The sequence below is a fragment of the Poecilia reticulata genome, chromosome 7, assembly GCF_904066995.2.
Source record: "Poecilia reticulata chromosome 7, P_reticulata-male-v2, whole genome shotgun sequence".
Lineage (NCBI taxonomy): Eukaryota > Metazoa > Chordata > Actinopteri > Cyprinodontiformes > Poeciliidae > Poecilia > Poecilia reticulata.
In genome coordinates, this window is record NC_088836.1 from 4,494,904 (window position 1) to 4,509,657 (window position 14,754).

At 37.7% G+C, this 14,754-nt stretch overlaps 1 protein-coding gene across 8 annotated transcripts; it reads left to right on the forward strand.

The window, feature by feature from the left end:
• The first annotated feature begins 601 nt into the window (after positions 1-601).
• Positions 602-7,634, forward strand: LOC103467058 (serine/threonine-protein kinase SBK1). Of its 8 annotated transcripts, none has more exons than XM_081608622.1 (5): positions 603-765; positions 1,983-2,236; positions 3,167-3,332; positions 4,287-4,489; positions 5,287-7,634. In XM_081608622.1, exons 3-5 carry the CDS (start codon positions 3,170-3,172, stop codon positions 5,878-5,880), a joined length of 960 nt encoding a protein of 319 aa, XP_081464748.1. In that variant the 5' UTR covers positions 603-765; positions 1,983-2,236; positions 3,167-3,169; the 3' UTR covers positions 5,881-7,634. The 8 variants fall into 8 exon arrangements, with proteins under 8 accessions (XP_081464753.1, XP_081464750.1, XP_081464751.1 ...); XM_081608621.1 differs by having other exon boundaries at positions 603-760; XM_081608623.1 differs by lacking the exon at positions 603-765 and adding an exon at positions 2,604-2,736 and having other exon boundaries at positions 817-2,236.
• Positions 7,635-14,754: the final 7,120 nt, after the last annotated feature.

Sequence of the window (14,754 nt, forward strand, 5' to 3'; positions counted from 1 at the left end):
CAAAAAGATGAATGTACAAAAACTGAAACACCAGTAATTGGGGTTCCACTGTTCTTGACACAACTTACACCTGTTTGTTTTATAAAGTACATTAGTTGTGTATTATAGCTATATGAATAAAGTCAACTGAACTGATTTATTCCATATCAATGTCAACGTATTTATATGGCACACAAACAACAGATGTTGAGCAACATACTGTACAATTCAATGAAATAAAGCAAGATTACAACAATAATAACAAGATACTTAAAAGTAAAGTTAATACAAAATACAAATATACTCCATAACTGATTTTATATAACAAACTCAAACTCTGTTTGAATCAAACACCAAAGAATAGAAATAGTTCTTGAAAAAAGACATAAATGTGCCAACAGTCCTGATAAATACTGACAATCCTTTGCAAAACTGTATGAATGTTCTAAGCTAAAAAGCCATGAACCTGAGAAAGGATGATAAAACCTTCAGTGTTACCTGGAGAACTTTTAATAATCCCTGTCTGTGCATCCACATTTTTTAAGTTCCCACATGACCAAAACAGATACTAAATCCTTTGCTGTCCTGCTATTTTAGATGTACGCTCACATTGCCGAGCGGTTGCCACGTAGTTGTTAAACCAAGCAACAGTTAAAACGAGCAACAGTACCGCTGGGTCTTTCTGAGAGTCTCCAGTTGCACATCCAGCTCACCTGGTCTGGTGGACCAGTCCTTCCTTGGACATCATTTTCAATTTGACTTTTAGACTGATCATCTCACAGTAAGGTTGGATCTTCTTTAAAGTGTCTGCACTGAGATAAGTTAGTTAAATAAAATGATTTAGATGTTTTTATATGTTGGTTTAATGGTCTCTCTGAGGTGCTACTAGATTTGACCACATGTCCAGACGTGGTGCTCTGGTCTGGGCATCATGTCTCACTATTGTCACAGTGAAAAGTGATCCTCAATAGTTATAACTATTGAGTTATAACTAATAGTTTTTCTGATCTTACTCTTTGTTTTGCTACTTTGTCGATTAATCTTGACATTAATTTTCAGTTTTCCAATCTCTTCCGACTTTCATTAATTAGTTGATTTGGTTCTTGATTACTCATTGCTTTTAGACCAGTAGATTGCATAATTGGTAGTTTAGGCGAGGAAACTCATTGACGGAATGTATGAGTGTAAGGTTGAGCCATTTTGTTAATTCTCACACTGTATTAGAAAACATTCCAGTGAAATGTAACTGCTGTCCAGTAACGTTTAATTCATTCTTTCATGAGAAGCTGAAAGTGATTGGCTAATTTTTCCAGAAACTCCAGTGGTGCTCCTGCTCTTCTTCTATTAGTTAAAAGAAACAACTTCTACATGATAATAACTTCTTTAATAATAAATTATTAATCATAATAATATGCTACCTAATCCAGACATTTCTGCAATTTCTGTCATCCAACACTACATAGGACCATTTTTGGCATGTTTACTAACTTTCTGAAGACCAATGGGCCTTATGTGGACCAAAACCCAGTCATAATACATTGGACCGCCTTTGTTTTAGGTGAGGGGTTAGGTTTAGAGGTTAGGCGTGAATTACATTTGGTTAGGGTTAGGAAAATACTGCTACTGGTTAGGATGAGTGAAAATGTCTGGATTGCACATAAAGTTCTAATATGGGTAGAAATTCAAAATAGTTTGTGTGTGCATATGTGTGAGTGTGTTTGTTTGTAATACCTTATGGGGACCATTTTTGCGACACTAAGCTGTGGGGACCCACTGCTCCTTGTGGGGACCAAAGCCTGGTACCCACAAGGGGAAACATTGTTTTTGGGTGAGGGGTTATATTTAGGACTAAGGTGTGAATTGAAATTTGGGTAGGGTTAGGGTTGGATATGTAATGGCTAGGGTTAGCATATGGGTAAGGTTTAGACTGTAAAAATGAATGGAGCTCAATGAAAAGTCCCCACAAAGATAGTCACGCAAACGTGTGTGTGTGTCTTTTGCAGAGGCAGCCTGTAATCAGCTGTTAAAGTTGGCTCTGATGTATCACAGCATTTGAACGCACTGCAGTGGGCCGGACAGTGCAGAGCTTCCAGAACTACTCTTGCTGGAGCAGCACTAGTGAAATTGGAAGAGGGAATAAGGAGTACATTGATTCAGCATTTGCAGAGAATATTTACCAGCTGTAGATATTGTGTTCATTTGCACTGCTTGCTATTCAGATTGTAGTGACTGTGTTTGGGAGCTGCCTCTAGAAAAGGTAAGCAGGAAGAGGTTTTAAGATGTTATCAGTATCTACTCATTGTTAACATCAATTTAACAACAGCAGCTGAGAGTTTGATAACTTATCTTTGACATATGTGGAAAACATCTTAGTGTTTTGGGCTCTTGCTAGATAGTTTACTGTATGTGTCATTAAAACCATATAATTAATGATAACATTGTTGAAAAAAGAGTGAATTTTCAGAAGTTTACTGAATAAACTAAAACAATAGTGATTGATAAATGTACATTTAAGCAGTATAGCTTTAAACTGACATCATTTTTTGCTAACATCATTATTAGTTATCTTGACTTTTGGTGATCGTTGTAAATTATACATGTAAAAAATTTTTTACATCTTTTAGTAGATTATGTGACAAGGATCCCGACCAATAGGACAACGCATGCTGTGTGTATGACAGCAACAAGACCAGATGATTATCCATCACCACCTCGTATAAGCTTACAGAATGCAAATTTAACACTACACACGTACATGTACGCGCACACCCATGCACACCCATGCACACCCACACGCACACACACATTATATATATATATATATATATATATATATATATATATATATATATATATATATATATATATATATATATATATATCAAATAACAGAATCTTTTCTTTAAAGCAGATCAACACAATGCCTGATATCATTTTTAGCATTATGGAAGACGTTAAGTAGCCAGAAAATAGAAGAAAATGTTTCTTTTGTTTCAGTAAAAATCTTTTTTGAATCAAAGTTACTTTCCATTAAATTTGGATCAAGTTAGAAATTTACTTGATGCTAGATCTCAGGTAAATATGTGCATAACCAGGCAAACTAGATCTTTGTTTTAGGTGAGGCCTGTCTCCTAAATCTCATGCAAACAAAGAAAAAAAAAAATTATTTATTTTATGGTTTTGGAAGGAGATGATTGAGCTGGGTCTCGCTGATGGGAGCCTCATCGATGAGCTGATAGAGCTGACGGCGCAGAGCATCGGTCAGCTGGAGATCCAGGAACATTTCAACATTGTCAAGGAGATCGGACGGGGAAAATATGGCAAAGTGTTGCTGGTCACTCATCGTTTCAGGGGTATGAATTGTTACTATTGCAGCCTCAGGGGGCAGTTTATTTAAATCAAAGTGCAAAAAAATGACCAAATGTACTTTCATGTAAAGCATTATTCATCAACTCGTTTTATTCTTTTCATTTATCCATCACCAAATCTTATTTCTCTGAATGTCTATAAAAAAACATCAGTTAGTTTAAACTGGATAGCTATGAATTTTACAATTTCAAAACTGTCCTAATTAGGAAAAATTATTGAACTATTAAGTTATATTACTGAATTCAAATAACATGTCAATCATTTCAAACTGGTTCTAAACTGGTTCCAGAACTAAATTGGTGTCGATCCACAAACTTTGCTGTAAAAGTGTGAAACTCTTTTCTACTTCAACTGTTAGTTTCAAACTTCAGTTATTTGCTCATCTGGGTCTATGTACATGTAATTAACCAATAAAATAAATATTTATTTACTATTTATTTGCTCTATAAACAGAGCCTGAAAGTTTTTTTTAAGTACTGCTCTTTTTTTCTCTAAACAATGAAGAGAAATTCAAGATTTGTTTTTTATTCTGTCTTTCTAAAATCACACAAGACAAAACAATTCTCTCTCTAAAAGTTAGCAAAGATAGTTATGATGTCTTTGAAAACTCAAAGTCTGAAATTCTAAACAGAGGAACCACGACTATCAAAATGCAGCTGAAAAACTTCAACATTTTGATCAGAGATACTCAGCTCAACTTGTTGGACTGTATGGGGCCTCATGAGTCGGTGAGTAGCAAAGCAGTTCAATGGTAAATGTAGACAAAGTATGCAGATTAATGCAGATCACAGGACTGAAAAACCAACAGAGGCCAGTAAATGGAAATAAACTGGAAGAGATCTCAATGTTTCTCTGTGGCAAAGCATGTTTGAAACCTGAAGGAAACAGTAACGGTGCCTGTTTCCGACGGTGACGACTGCACTGTGGTTGGTCTGCAGGGACTCCAATGGCCCTGAAAGTGATGCCTAAAGCCTCCACTAAACTGCAGGGCTTTCTACGAGAGTACTGCATCTCCTTACACCTGTCCTGCCACCCCTGCATTGTGGGCCTGTTTGGCATCGCCTTCCAGTCTAAAGAGCACTACTGCTTCGCCCAGGAGTTGGTCATTGGGAGGGATCTTTTTGCCGTCATCAAGCCAAAAGTGAGAAGTCATTCATTGTTTAATCAAGAATTATGACAGATCTGATGCTATATTTAGAAACATTTTAGGGTGAATGTTTTCTGTGGGTCAAAATACTTCAAATGCAGCTGAAGTTAAATCTTTCAGAATGTCAGCTATATGAACATATATCATGTTTAGAATTACTGACAGAAACCAGAGTTTGGAGCATAAACAGAAATGATGAGAAATACATCTTCCTATGATTAAAACAGATGATTCCTACACACACCTCTTGCATATTACACTGAATCTATTCAAAATAGTCGACATCTCTGAAATGCAGGCATTCATCAATACACACAAGAGAATAATTAACATGATCTCAAGTTCTCAAGCCCATAATTCCCTGTGAACCCTATAGAAAGTTACAGCTAACAGATATAAATGCATCGGTTTTTAGATTACATACATAAATACAATTTCACATAATGTAATGGCTCAGGTTTTCCACTAGGTGGAACTGATGCTCTCTTTTAAACCAACGACTCGTAGATTGTTCCAACACATTGACATCTAGTGACAACAAACTGTTGGAAAACTCAAATAAAATCAAAGAAACTCTTGAATGCTGTTTCTTATCAGACTGGAGAAAGTAAAGCAATTTAATGAAAACAATTATTCATAACATATAAATATGGAAATGCTGACTTTGCTGCATTAAAACGCATATAAAACATTCACACTTGCATTGTGTTTTGGATTTCAAATTAAAAAAAGCTAACAAATTTAAATACATAACGCAACAATAAAAATGCATATTCTCTCTCTTCACCCAGGTGGGCATCCCGGAGTTGTCAGTGAAACGCTGCGTCCTCCAGATCTCCAGTGCTCTGGAGTTCATCCACAGCCACAGTCTGGTCCACCGAGATGTCAAACCCGAAAACATCCTGCTGCTGGACACTCACTGCCGTCAGGTCAAGCTGGCAGACTTTGGCCTGGCCCAGAAGAGAGGAACCCTCATACGCTTCATCACAGGGACTTTGCCGTACATGGCCCCAGAACTTTGCAGTGTGGCTCTGCTGGACAACCAGAAAGAGGTGACAGTGCCTCCTCTGAGCGTGGAACCCAGCCTGGACACCTGGGCCTTTGCAGTGGTCATCTTCTGCATCCTCACTGGTTACTTCCCATGGGAGCGTTGCATGGACTCGGACAGCTTCTACCAGGAGTTTGCCGACTGGTGCGAGACGAAGAAGAAAGTTTATGTGGAGGATGACATCCCTCCTTTGTGGAGGAGGTTCACCCCAGAGGCTATGGAGATGTTCAGTCTGCTACTGGCTCCAGACGCAGCGCAGAGGAGTTCAGCAGGAGCAGTCAGAGCGTATGTGGAAAAAGACTGGCTGAGAAAAGACCATGGCAACCAGCTGCTCTAGATAAATGTACAGAGTGTCTTTATTTGGAGGCATGTTCTGCAGGAAAATACGTTGTTTAAACCAAAAAACTGAGGTAACAGTTTGTGTGTACTCACGTCATAATTAAAAGACAAAAATTATTGTTCAGTTAGAAGTTCTAATGTAGCATACCAAAACTAGACAGCATCTATATATAAATCTTTTTTTTTCCTTTTAGATAATGGAAGGTGATGTAGTGACAGTGATTTTCTGCCAACACCCATCACCATCTACAATAACTCTTTAAAAAATGTAATTAATATGAGTTACAACGACATTTAATTTCTCATAGAACAACATTTTTGATTCAAAAGGATGAATCAGAAACCCTTGAAACAAAGACATTTGATTTGGTCCAAAACATGATCTATTCATGTGAAAATCATCTCCTGAATAGCTCATGTGTAGCTATTGTATTTTTACAAGATTATTTTGTTTGAAATTAATATTTCAAGTCTAATAGGTGCAGTTTTGTTGTATGTTATGTGAAACGTGATTTTAGTTTAAGCAATTCACCTGGACAACATGGATGCTGATCTTGCCAGCAGTAAATTAAAATGACCACAGGACATTTTCCAATTTACTGACATTTATGGACAACTAACTCTTGTGAACAGAAACCTTCAGTCCTGGAGTTCTTTTCTTAAAGACCCTGAAAGGTCGTTTTTATCTTCTGTCTGAAAAAATGTGGCTCTGAACTTTAGGGGCCTTTGAATTTCTGTGGCCCTGATCTCCCTTCATGTCTGCATCGGGTCACGGAGGGCAGGTGTGTGACTGTTGTAAATCCTTATTGAGAAACCTTTTATAAATGAGGACACACACACGCACACTTGCACACACACGCAAACACACGCACACACACGCACACACACACACACACACACACGCACACACACGCACGCACGCACGCACGCACGCACGCACACACACACACACGCACACACACACACACACACACACACACAAGTACAAACATGTTTAGATTAAAGTGTTTTCATGTTGGGCTGTGGTTACATCTTGTATTAACTAGTACTGGATGTACTGTACTGTTATGTTGAACAGTTACTATTTAGTAATATAATACAAATATCAGTTTATGATAGACTGTGTGGGTGTAGCTCTGTGTTTGCATGTGTGCTTGTTCATCAAAAATATTTGTGTTCTTTCTTTTAAAATGCAAAATAAATAAAATGTTTGCTTTATATTGGCTTCAATATGTTTAAAGAACTTATTTTTCTTTAAAATATTATTAGTTCAGCATTTTTCTATATTTCTCAAGTAAGTGTAACAGTAAATCTAAGTAATTAATGAGAACTCTTGATGTCTTGTTGCAAACTTTAAACAGGACTTCATATGACATCTCAATATTAGTTTTCAACTTGCCATCCTTCTGTGAAGCTCAGATTGATAGAATGGTGTCAAAATGTGATGCTGTCAGCATTCTGTCTAGTCTGAGTTCTTCGTCCAGATGCATCATGCTGCTTGGTGCTTTTTGGTTGCTTTTCTCATTAATCCTCTTTTTGGCCAACCTGTCAGGTTAAGTAAGGTAGAATGTTGTGCTTGCTAATCTTGTGTATTTGTTTCCCTTTCTCTCTGATTCAGCTCTCAGTGTGTTATCTTTGGTATCTATTGTATCTTTGGCACTTCTTTTCTCTGTATAAGTTCCTTGGTCAATTTGCAAAATAACTGTTTGTCTTTATTTGTTCCATCATTAAAACTCTTCTCCTCTCTGCCTACATTTGGGTCAATGAAATGTAGTCATTTCTAGTCAAAAGATAGAAAAGGCTTTTGACTAGACTGCTTTTCTGGTCTCTTCACTGTGTATTTTTGTATAAATCATATTTAAAGGAAACACGTCACACAAGAGATATTTTGTTAAAATCTGGGGTAATTGATAAAATCTTATGTCAACCACTGTCAATTTTTCAGCAAACCTTCCAAAGCATACCAGCATCGCTTGTTTCACTGCAATTCAACTTTTAGATGGAGCATTTCTTTTCCAAAAGACTTTATGATCATTCAGAATAAGTCAGCCATCAGATTTACACTCTACTACCTTCAACATCTGAAAAAAGTCCCTTGATCATTTTGGGAAATTACAGTACCAGTGTGCGAAAGGTATATCAAGCCAAACATTCACCTCTGTTGGTCTTTCCAGTGAGACAAAATGCATTCTGTAAATTATGAAAAGTTAACAGTATGAAGAATTGTTCAAAATTTATTCAGTTTTTTATTATTATTATTATAGGAAAGCATCTCTGAATGAATCCCATCAGACACCAGGCCTTCAAATTCTGGGAACAGTCAGAACAGCAAAGTTACACTCAGTCTCATAAAAGGTTTAATACAAGGGTCTGCTAATGTTACCATAAGAACCATTTTTATGCTCAGTATAGCTAAATAGATCCTGTTTAGACCCACAAATGTTACATGTCCTTTGGAAAAATAACTCATCTTTTTTATATATATCTACTTAATCAATTTGTTGTCACTTTATGTCAATTCTAGCGCTCTTCTTTGGTTTTAAAATAAAGAAAAGGCTAAAACCTTTACAAAAAGAGGATAGAAACATTTTCTACTATGGGATGTTAATATTTGTAGAAAGTGACTAAAGCACATAATGTACAACAGATAAAACATGCCATCACCCCCTCCTGGGAAAAAGTATGGAAAACAATGAAAATGATTTATTGGTTCTCTATTTTAAATTAATTAGCAAAAAATCTCAAACTGCTTTCCATATTGTCATAATGTAATTTGGTAATTAGTACATAACATAAACTGTTATGTACTGTGAATACTTTCCAGATGTTCTTGAAAAGCATATTTAATGCCTGATTACAGATTATTTTCAAAAGGTATTTTAGATCTAACAAACATCACATCACAATTAAATAAGCATTTGAAAATGGCATTTTCCATCCACGCATTTATTTTCTTCCACCCTTAACCCATTAGGGTGAGGAGGGGGGCTGGTGTCTATCACCAGCTGTCAACAGGCGAGAGGCAGAGTTCACCATTTACACATCCCCAGTCCATTGCAGGAAAACTACATTTTGAATGTAGCCACTGTCTGATATTAAACATTTACTGGATAGAGAACAGATGAGTGTTAGCAGATGTACAGTATGCGCATTATATCTGGATGAAAAATAAAGAGGAACATCAAAATTCATAGTGAATATGAAGAGATGAGAGCTGAATATTAGTGCATTATTTACTTTCCCACTAACTTGGATTTCAGCAAATTCCAATGTTTCGTTTGGAATTAAAAGGTTTTTTTTCTTCTCTTCGTGGATAAATTAAAAAGTCTTAAAAATAATGTTAATAACAAAATTAAGAAATATTTTTAAACAGTGCAAAGTTACAGAGGTGCATCACCCAGTACTGAATATGAGCAGTAAAAAGAGACACAGAGGCATTTCCAAAACAAGCCTTTAAAATGAGAGTAGTTTTTAGTCTTTTGGTCACTTATATGTTACACAACTCTACAGTTGAACTGGATTTTATTAATACTTAAATAAAATACAGCATTATAAAGAGGCATACATTTCTAGCTGTCTCTTGCTTTTCATTCTAGCACTTAGGATTGTTATCATTGAAAGAATTGATAAGGATAAATTCCCTGTAATATACAGGTCCTTCTCAAAAAATTAGCATATTGTGATAAAGTTCATTATTTTCCATAATGTATTGATAAAAATTAAACTGCCATATATTTTAGAGTCATTGCACACCAACTGAAATATTTCAGGTATTTTATTGTTTTAATACTGATGATTTTGGCAAACAGCTCATGAAAACCCAAAATCCCCGTCTCAAAAAATTAGCATATCATGAAAAGGTTCTCTGAACGAGCAGTTAACCTCATCATCTGAATCAACAAAGTAACTCTGAACACTTGCAAAAGATTCCTGAGGCTTTTAAAAACTCCCAGCCTGGTTTGTTACTCAAAACCGCAATCATGGGTCAGACTGCTGACCTGACTGCTGTCCAGAAGGCCATCATTGACACCCTCAAGCAAGAGGGTAAGACAGAAAGAAATTTCTGAACGAATAGGCTGTTCCCAGAGTGCTGTATCAAGGCACCTCAGTGGGAAGGAAAAAGTATGGCAGAAAACGCTGCACAACGAGAAGAGGTGACCGGACCCTGAGGAAGATTGTGGAGAAGAACCGATTCCAGACCTTGTGGGAAGCAGTGGACTGAGTCTGGAGTAGAAGGTCAAGCCACTTTTGAACCAGAAACAGCGGCAGAAGCGCCTGACCTGGGCTACAGAGAAGCAGCACTGGACTGTTGCTCAGTGGTCCAAAGTACTTTTTTCGAATGAAAGCAAATTTTGCATGTCATTCGGAAATCAAGGTGCCAGAGTCTGGAGGAAGACTGGAGAGAAGGAAATGCCAAAAGGCCAGAAGTCCAGTGTCAAGTAGCCACAGTCAGTGATGGTCTGAGGAGCCATGTCAGCTGCTGGTGTTGGTCCACTGTGTTTCATCAAGGGCAGGTCAATGCAGCAGCTATCAGGAGGTTTTGGAGTATTTCATGCTTCCATCTGCTGAAAAGCTTTATGGAGATGAAGATTTCATTTTTCAGCACAACCTGGCACCTGCTCACAGTGCCAAAACCACTGGTATTACTGACCATGGTGTTACTGTGCTCAATTTTCCTGCCAACTCTCCTGACCTGAACCCCATAGAGAATCTGTGGGATATTGTGAAGAGAAAGTTGAGAGACACAAGACCCAAAACTCTGGATGAGCTTAAGGCCGTTATCAAAGCATCCTGGGCTCCATAACACCTCGGAAGAGCCACAGGCTGATGGCCTCCATGCCGCATTGAAGGCTAAAAAAGGATTCCTGACCAAGTATTGAGTGCATAACTGAACATAATTATTTGAAAGTTGACTTTTTTGGTATTATAAACACTTTTCTTTTATTGGTCAGATGAAATATGCTAATTTTTTGAGACAGGGATTTTGGATTTTCATGAGCTGTATGCCAAAATCACCAGTATTAAAACAATAAAAGACCTGAAATATTTCAGTTGTTGTGCAATGAATATAAAATATAAGACAGTTTAATTTTTATCATTGCATTATGGAAAATAATGAACTTTATCACTTTATGCTAATTTTTTGAGAAGGACCTGTATAGTGATGTGGCACCTTCATGTTTGTTCTTGACAATCTCAAGACTAAACATGTTAGTTTTTCCTCTAAATGTAACCAAAACCATTTCAATCTAAGGGATGGCTGATTGTAATACCCTGATGATTTCATCACAATGGCGATATCTTTTTTTGTTTGCTTATCCATAGGTTATACAATAAAGTCGCTCACAGTATATACACCTTTCATAACTTGAGTTCTCAGAACTTTTTTTACAATTACAATTTCTCACTAAATTTGCTTAGTGAAACCAAATCAATGATTAGCTTTAGTTTTATCTAAAAGCTACAAGCTGAATAAATGAGAAGATGACAAGGAAAAGGGAAATAAGAGAAAGGCTGAAAGAGAGCGAAGAGGAAAGAAACATCAACACCCATGAAACTCCAGTTGAATGAGGCAGACCATAGCAGAGGAAAAAGACAAGAAAAAAACAGCAGCAAGACACATGAGCAGACTGAAGCTCTGAAAAGAAGCTGTGTTAAGATGTTATGGAGGATCAACTCCCAATAACATAGAAACTGAAAAAAAATTGACAAGAGACTGAGTTTGGCATATGACTCAGACTCATATGACTCTGAAATTCTGGATGTTGTCACATCCATCCATCCATCCATTTTCTTACACCATTATCCCTCAGTGCAGGGTCGAGAGGGTTGCTGGTGTCTATCTCCAGCTAGCGTTCCGGGCGAGAGGCGGGGTCACCCTGGACAGGTTGCCAGTCTGTCGCAGGACAACACAACCATGCACACACACACTCACACCTAGGGCAATTTGGAGAGGCCAATTAACCTAACAGTCATGTTTTTGGACTGTGGGAGGAAACCGGAGTACCCGGAGAAAACCCACCATGCACAGGGAGAACATGCAAACTCCATGCAGAAAGACCGGGGCCGGGAATCGAACCCAGAACCTTCTTGCTGCAAGGCAACAGCTCTACCAACTGCGCCACTGTGCAGCCCTGATGTTGTCACAGTTAAACTAAAAAACATTTAGTTTCATTACTAATTTAATTTAGAATAAATGACTGATTACAATGATTAATAATTACATAAGCCAAACATTTATGTGAAATCTGATTCCCAACAGTTTAGATGCCACTGTGTGAGGTTGATGGTACAACACTTTGGTTTGTCTGCGGGTTCCACATGGGCCCTAGATGGTGGTGAGTTTGCCCATTTAGGGCCCATGTAAGGCCCATGTAGGCTGTGGCCCTACATGGGCAAACCCATGTGGGGCCACCGTGGAACCCGCAGACAAACCCATATGGGACCCATATATCAGCCCTCCTTCCCCCACATGGAGCGCACCTAGGCATGCTGGCAGGGTTGTTAGAAGAACCTTAGATATAAAAAACACAACACTGTGCTCTGTTCACTGTAAATATGGATATATTCTGACTGCATACCAATTATATATCAGATTTATTTATGAAGCATCTGGGTACAAGTTGTGGCTGACAGCCCAGCTATATTAAAGCACAGATGGCAGCAACTGATACAATGTCTAATTTTACAATATGTTCATTTCTAGAATGCAAACGTATCTATTCACATGGTCAAATGTTTTAACTGGCTAACTGCAGCTTTGGTATGAACATCTTGGTTCATTGTTGACAATGAATAAGTTCTAACAACTTGTTGTTAGTGGTCACTGGGGATTCCTAGGTGTTTCTTTTTCAAAATCTTTTTCTCTTTCTCACTGTTTATTCACTGTCACATGCTGTTTTTATTTTAATTATGTAAAGCACTTTGAAATGCCTTGCTGCTGAAATGTGCAGATATGTAACATTTCCTTGAAACAAATCATAACCGCAGCGCCTCATCGTCACATGATGCCCCTCCCTCACCCCACCAAACAAAGATCAGCTCAAGTCCTCACTTGTAGCTCTGGTGTTTCATACTAGTTAAGCACCATGTAGCTTAATGTGTATGTGTAGAGATGACAGAAGGGGTTTAAGTGTATGTATTTTAAGCATAGTGAATGTTTGGTTGTAAAGACATTTGGCTTTGGCTTGTGCTTGCCTTGCCTGTTGCATTTGTACTTATATATTTTTAAAATGTGTCGTAGGCTGCCTTCTGGCTCTTTTTCACATTTACCAAGCAAAATACAAACTTGCTATTTTGCCAAGAAAAAAAATAACATATTAACTTGTAACTTCCAGGAACATTTTAGGCATCTGACCAAAGAGTTATGCAAATGAAGACAAGAACTGGACCTGCTCGCCATGGATATGAAACAATTATACATTTTTTGTACTGTTCTTTTAATGACAATTTGGGGAAAAAATCTGTATATAAAATGGATTGAACTGCTAATAAAATATTACATTAACAATTCAAAAGTTGCATTTAAATCTTTAATCAGAGTTTATGTGATTATAACTGAGAATAAAACCTGGATAAATATATATAATTGTTGTTTCTTTTGTTTTTTTCCAGAAAATGCCATGTTTTCCTCAGGCGTTGCACCTTGCTATTTGTGCATCATTTGTACAACTTTATACTTTGTACAAAAGTATAATTGACAGCAGGTGTCCTCCTGCTTTTGATTATTTATTTTTGGTGATGAGCTCCAAGTCTCTGATGTCCTCACCATCAGCCCCGTCTCTTGGATCCTCCACAGACTGTCAGATTGTGGTCAGGTCTCTTTCTTTGGGCCTCATACAGGGGTGGACATCCTTGGCAGCTGCTACAGTTGCTTATTCTTTGGTCTGGCTCTGTTTCCTGTCTTATTGAACTACAAAAGCAGCAGGTTTTTGACTTTCATTTGCCACTTTGTTTGTTTGTACATTAAACTCTGATTGCAAGCTATGAGAAAATGAAAAATGGTGTCTGTTAAGAAATAGGAATGTGTCCACTGTGTCTATTTAGGCTTCAGGCACAAAGCAGAGTTATTGCTAAATCATGATCCGGTTGAGAGGCTGGGCATGATGTTGACACATGACTCGATCTGGATACATCAGGATACATCAGGGCCTCAGTGATCTCAGAGGCTCTTGGCTCTGTTCTCGCTAAACATATCAGACTCCAGCAGATCTGTCACTGCCTGATGGATGGTGTTACTCTTTGAAACATTTGAAGACTGCAACTACTTTTGTGTAACTCTGGGAGAGAATGGTTGTTGAAAAAGTTACAAGGGCAGCATTATGTTTTCCAGGCTCAAAATGCCATTTTATAGCACAATCAAGTAACTGTGTTAAAGTTAGTTGTTAAACAAATATGACCAAAAAGAAATGTGACTTTGTAAATTAATGCCTTGAACTTGGGCCTCTGTTGCTTTAAAAACAGACACTTGCACTTTCTGACACACGACCTTCAATGCATTGTTCCACTCCACCACGGGGTTGGCTAATTGCTGCTGGCTAGTATGAAGGAGCTGACTGGGGGAATGCTGGCTGTATGAGGTGGAAACCCACAAGCTTGGAAACTGCAGCTCTGAGGTGAAGCTGCGTCCAGAAGGCGGCGCTCAGTCCAACCAGACACTTTGCTCAGCTGAAGAGTTCCCATTTCCCAAATACGTATGAAAGAATCAAACATAACATTATAACATGATGTACAGCTTAAAAAAGTAGGTTTTACATCATACTGCCCCTTTAAGGTTCAACACAAAACAAAATCTTATTGTGATTTATGAAAAACGAACAGTATATGAGTTATACTTACCTTAAAACAATAATAAAAACTAGATGTCTGTTGG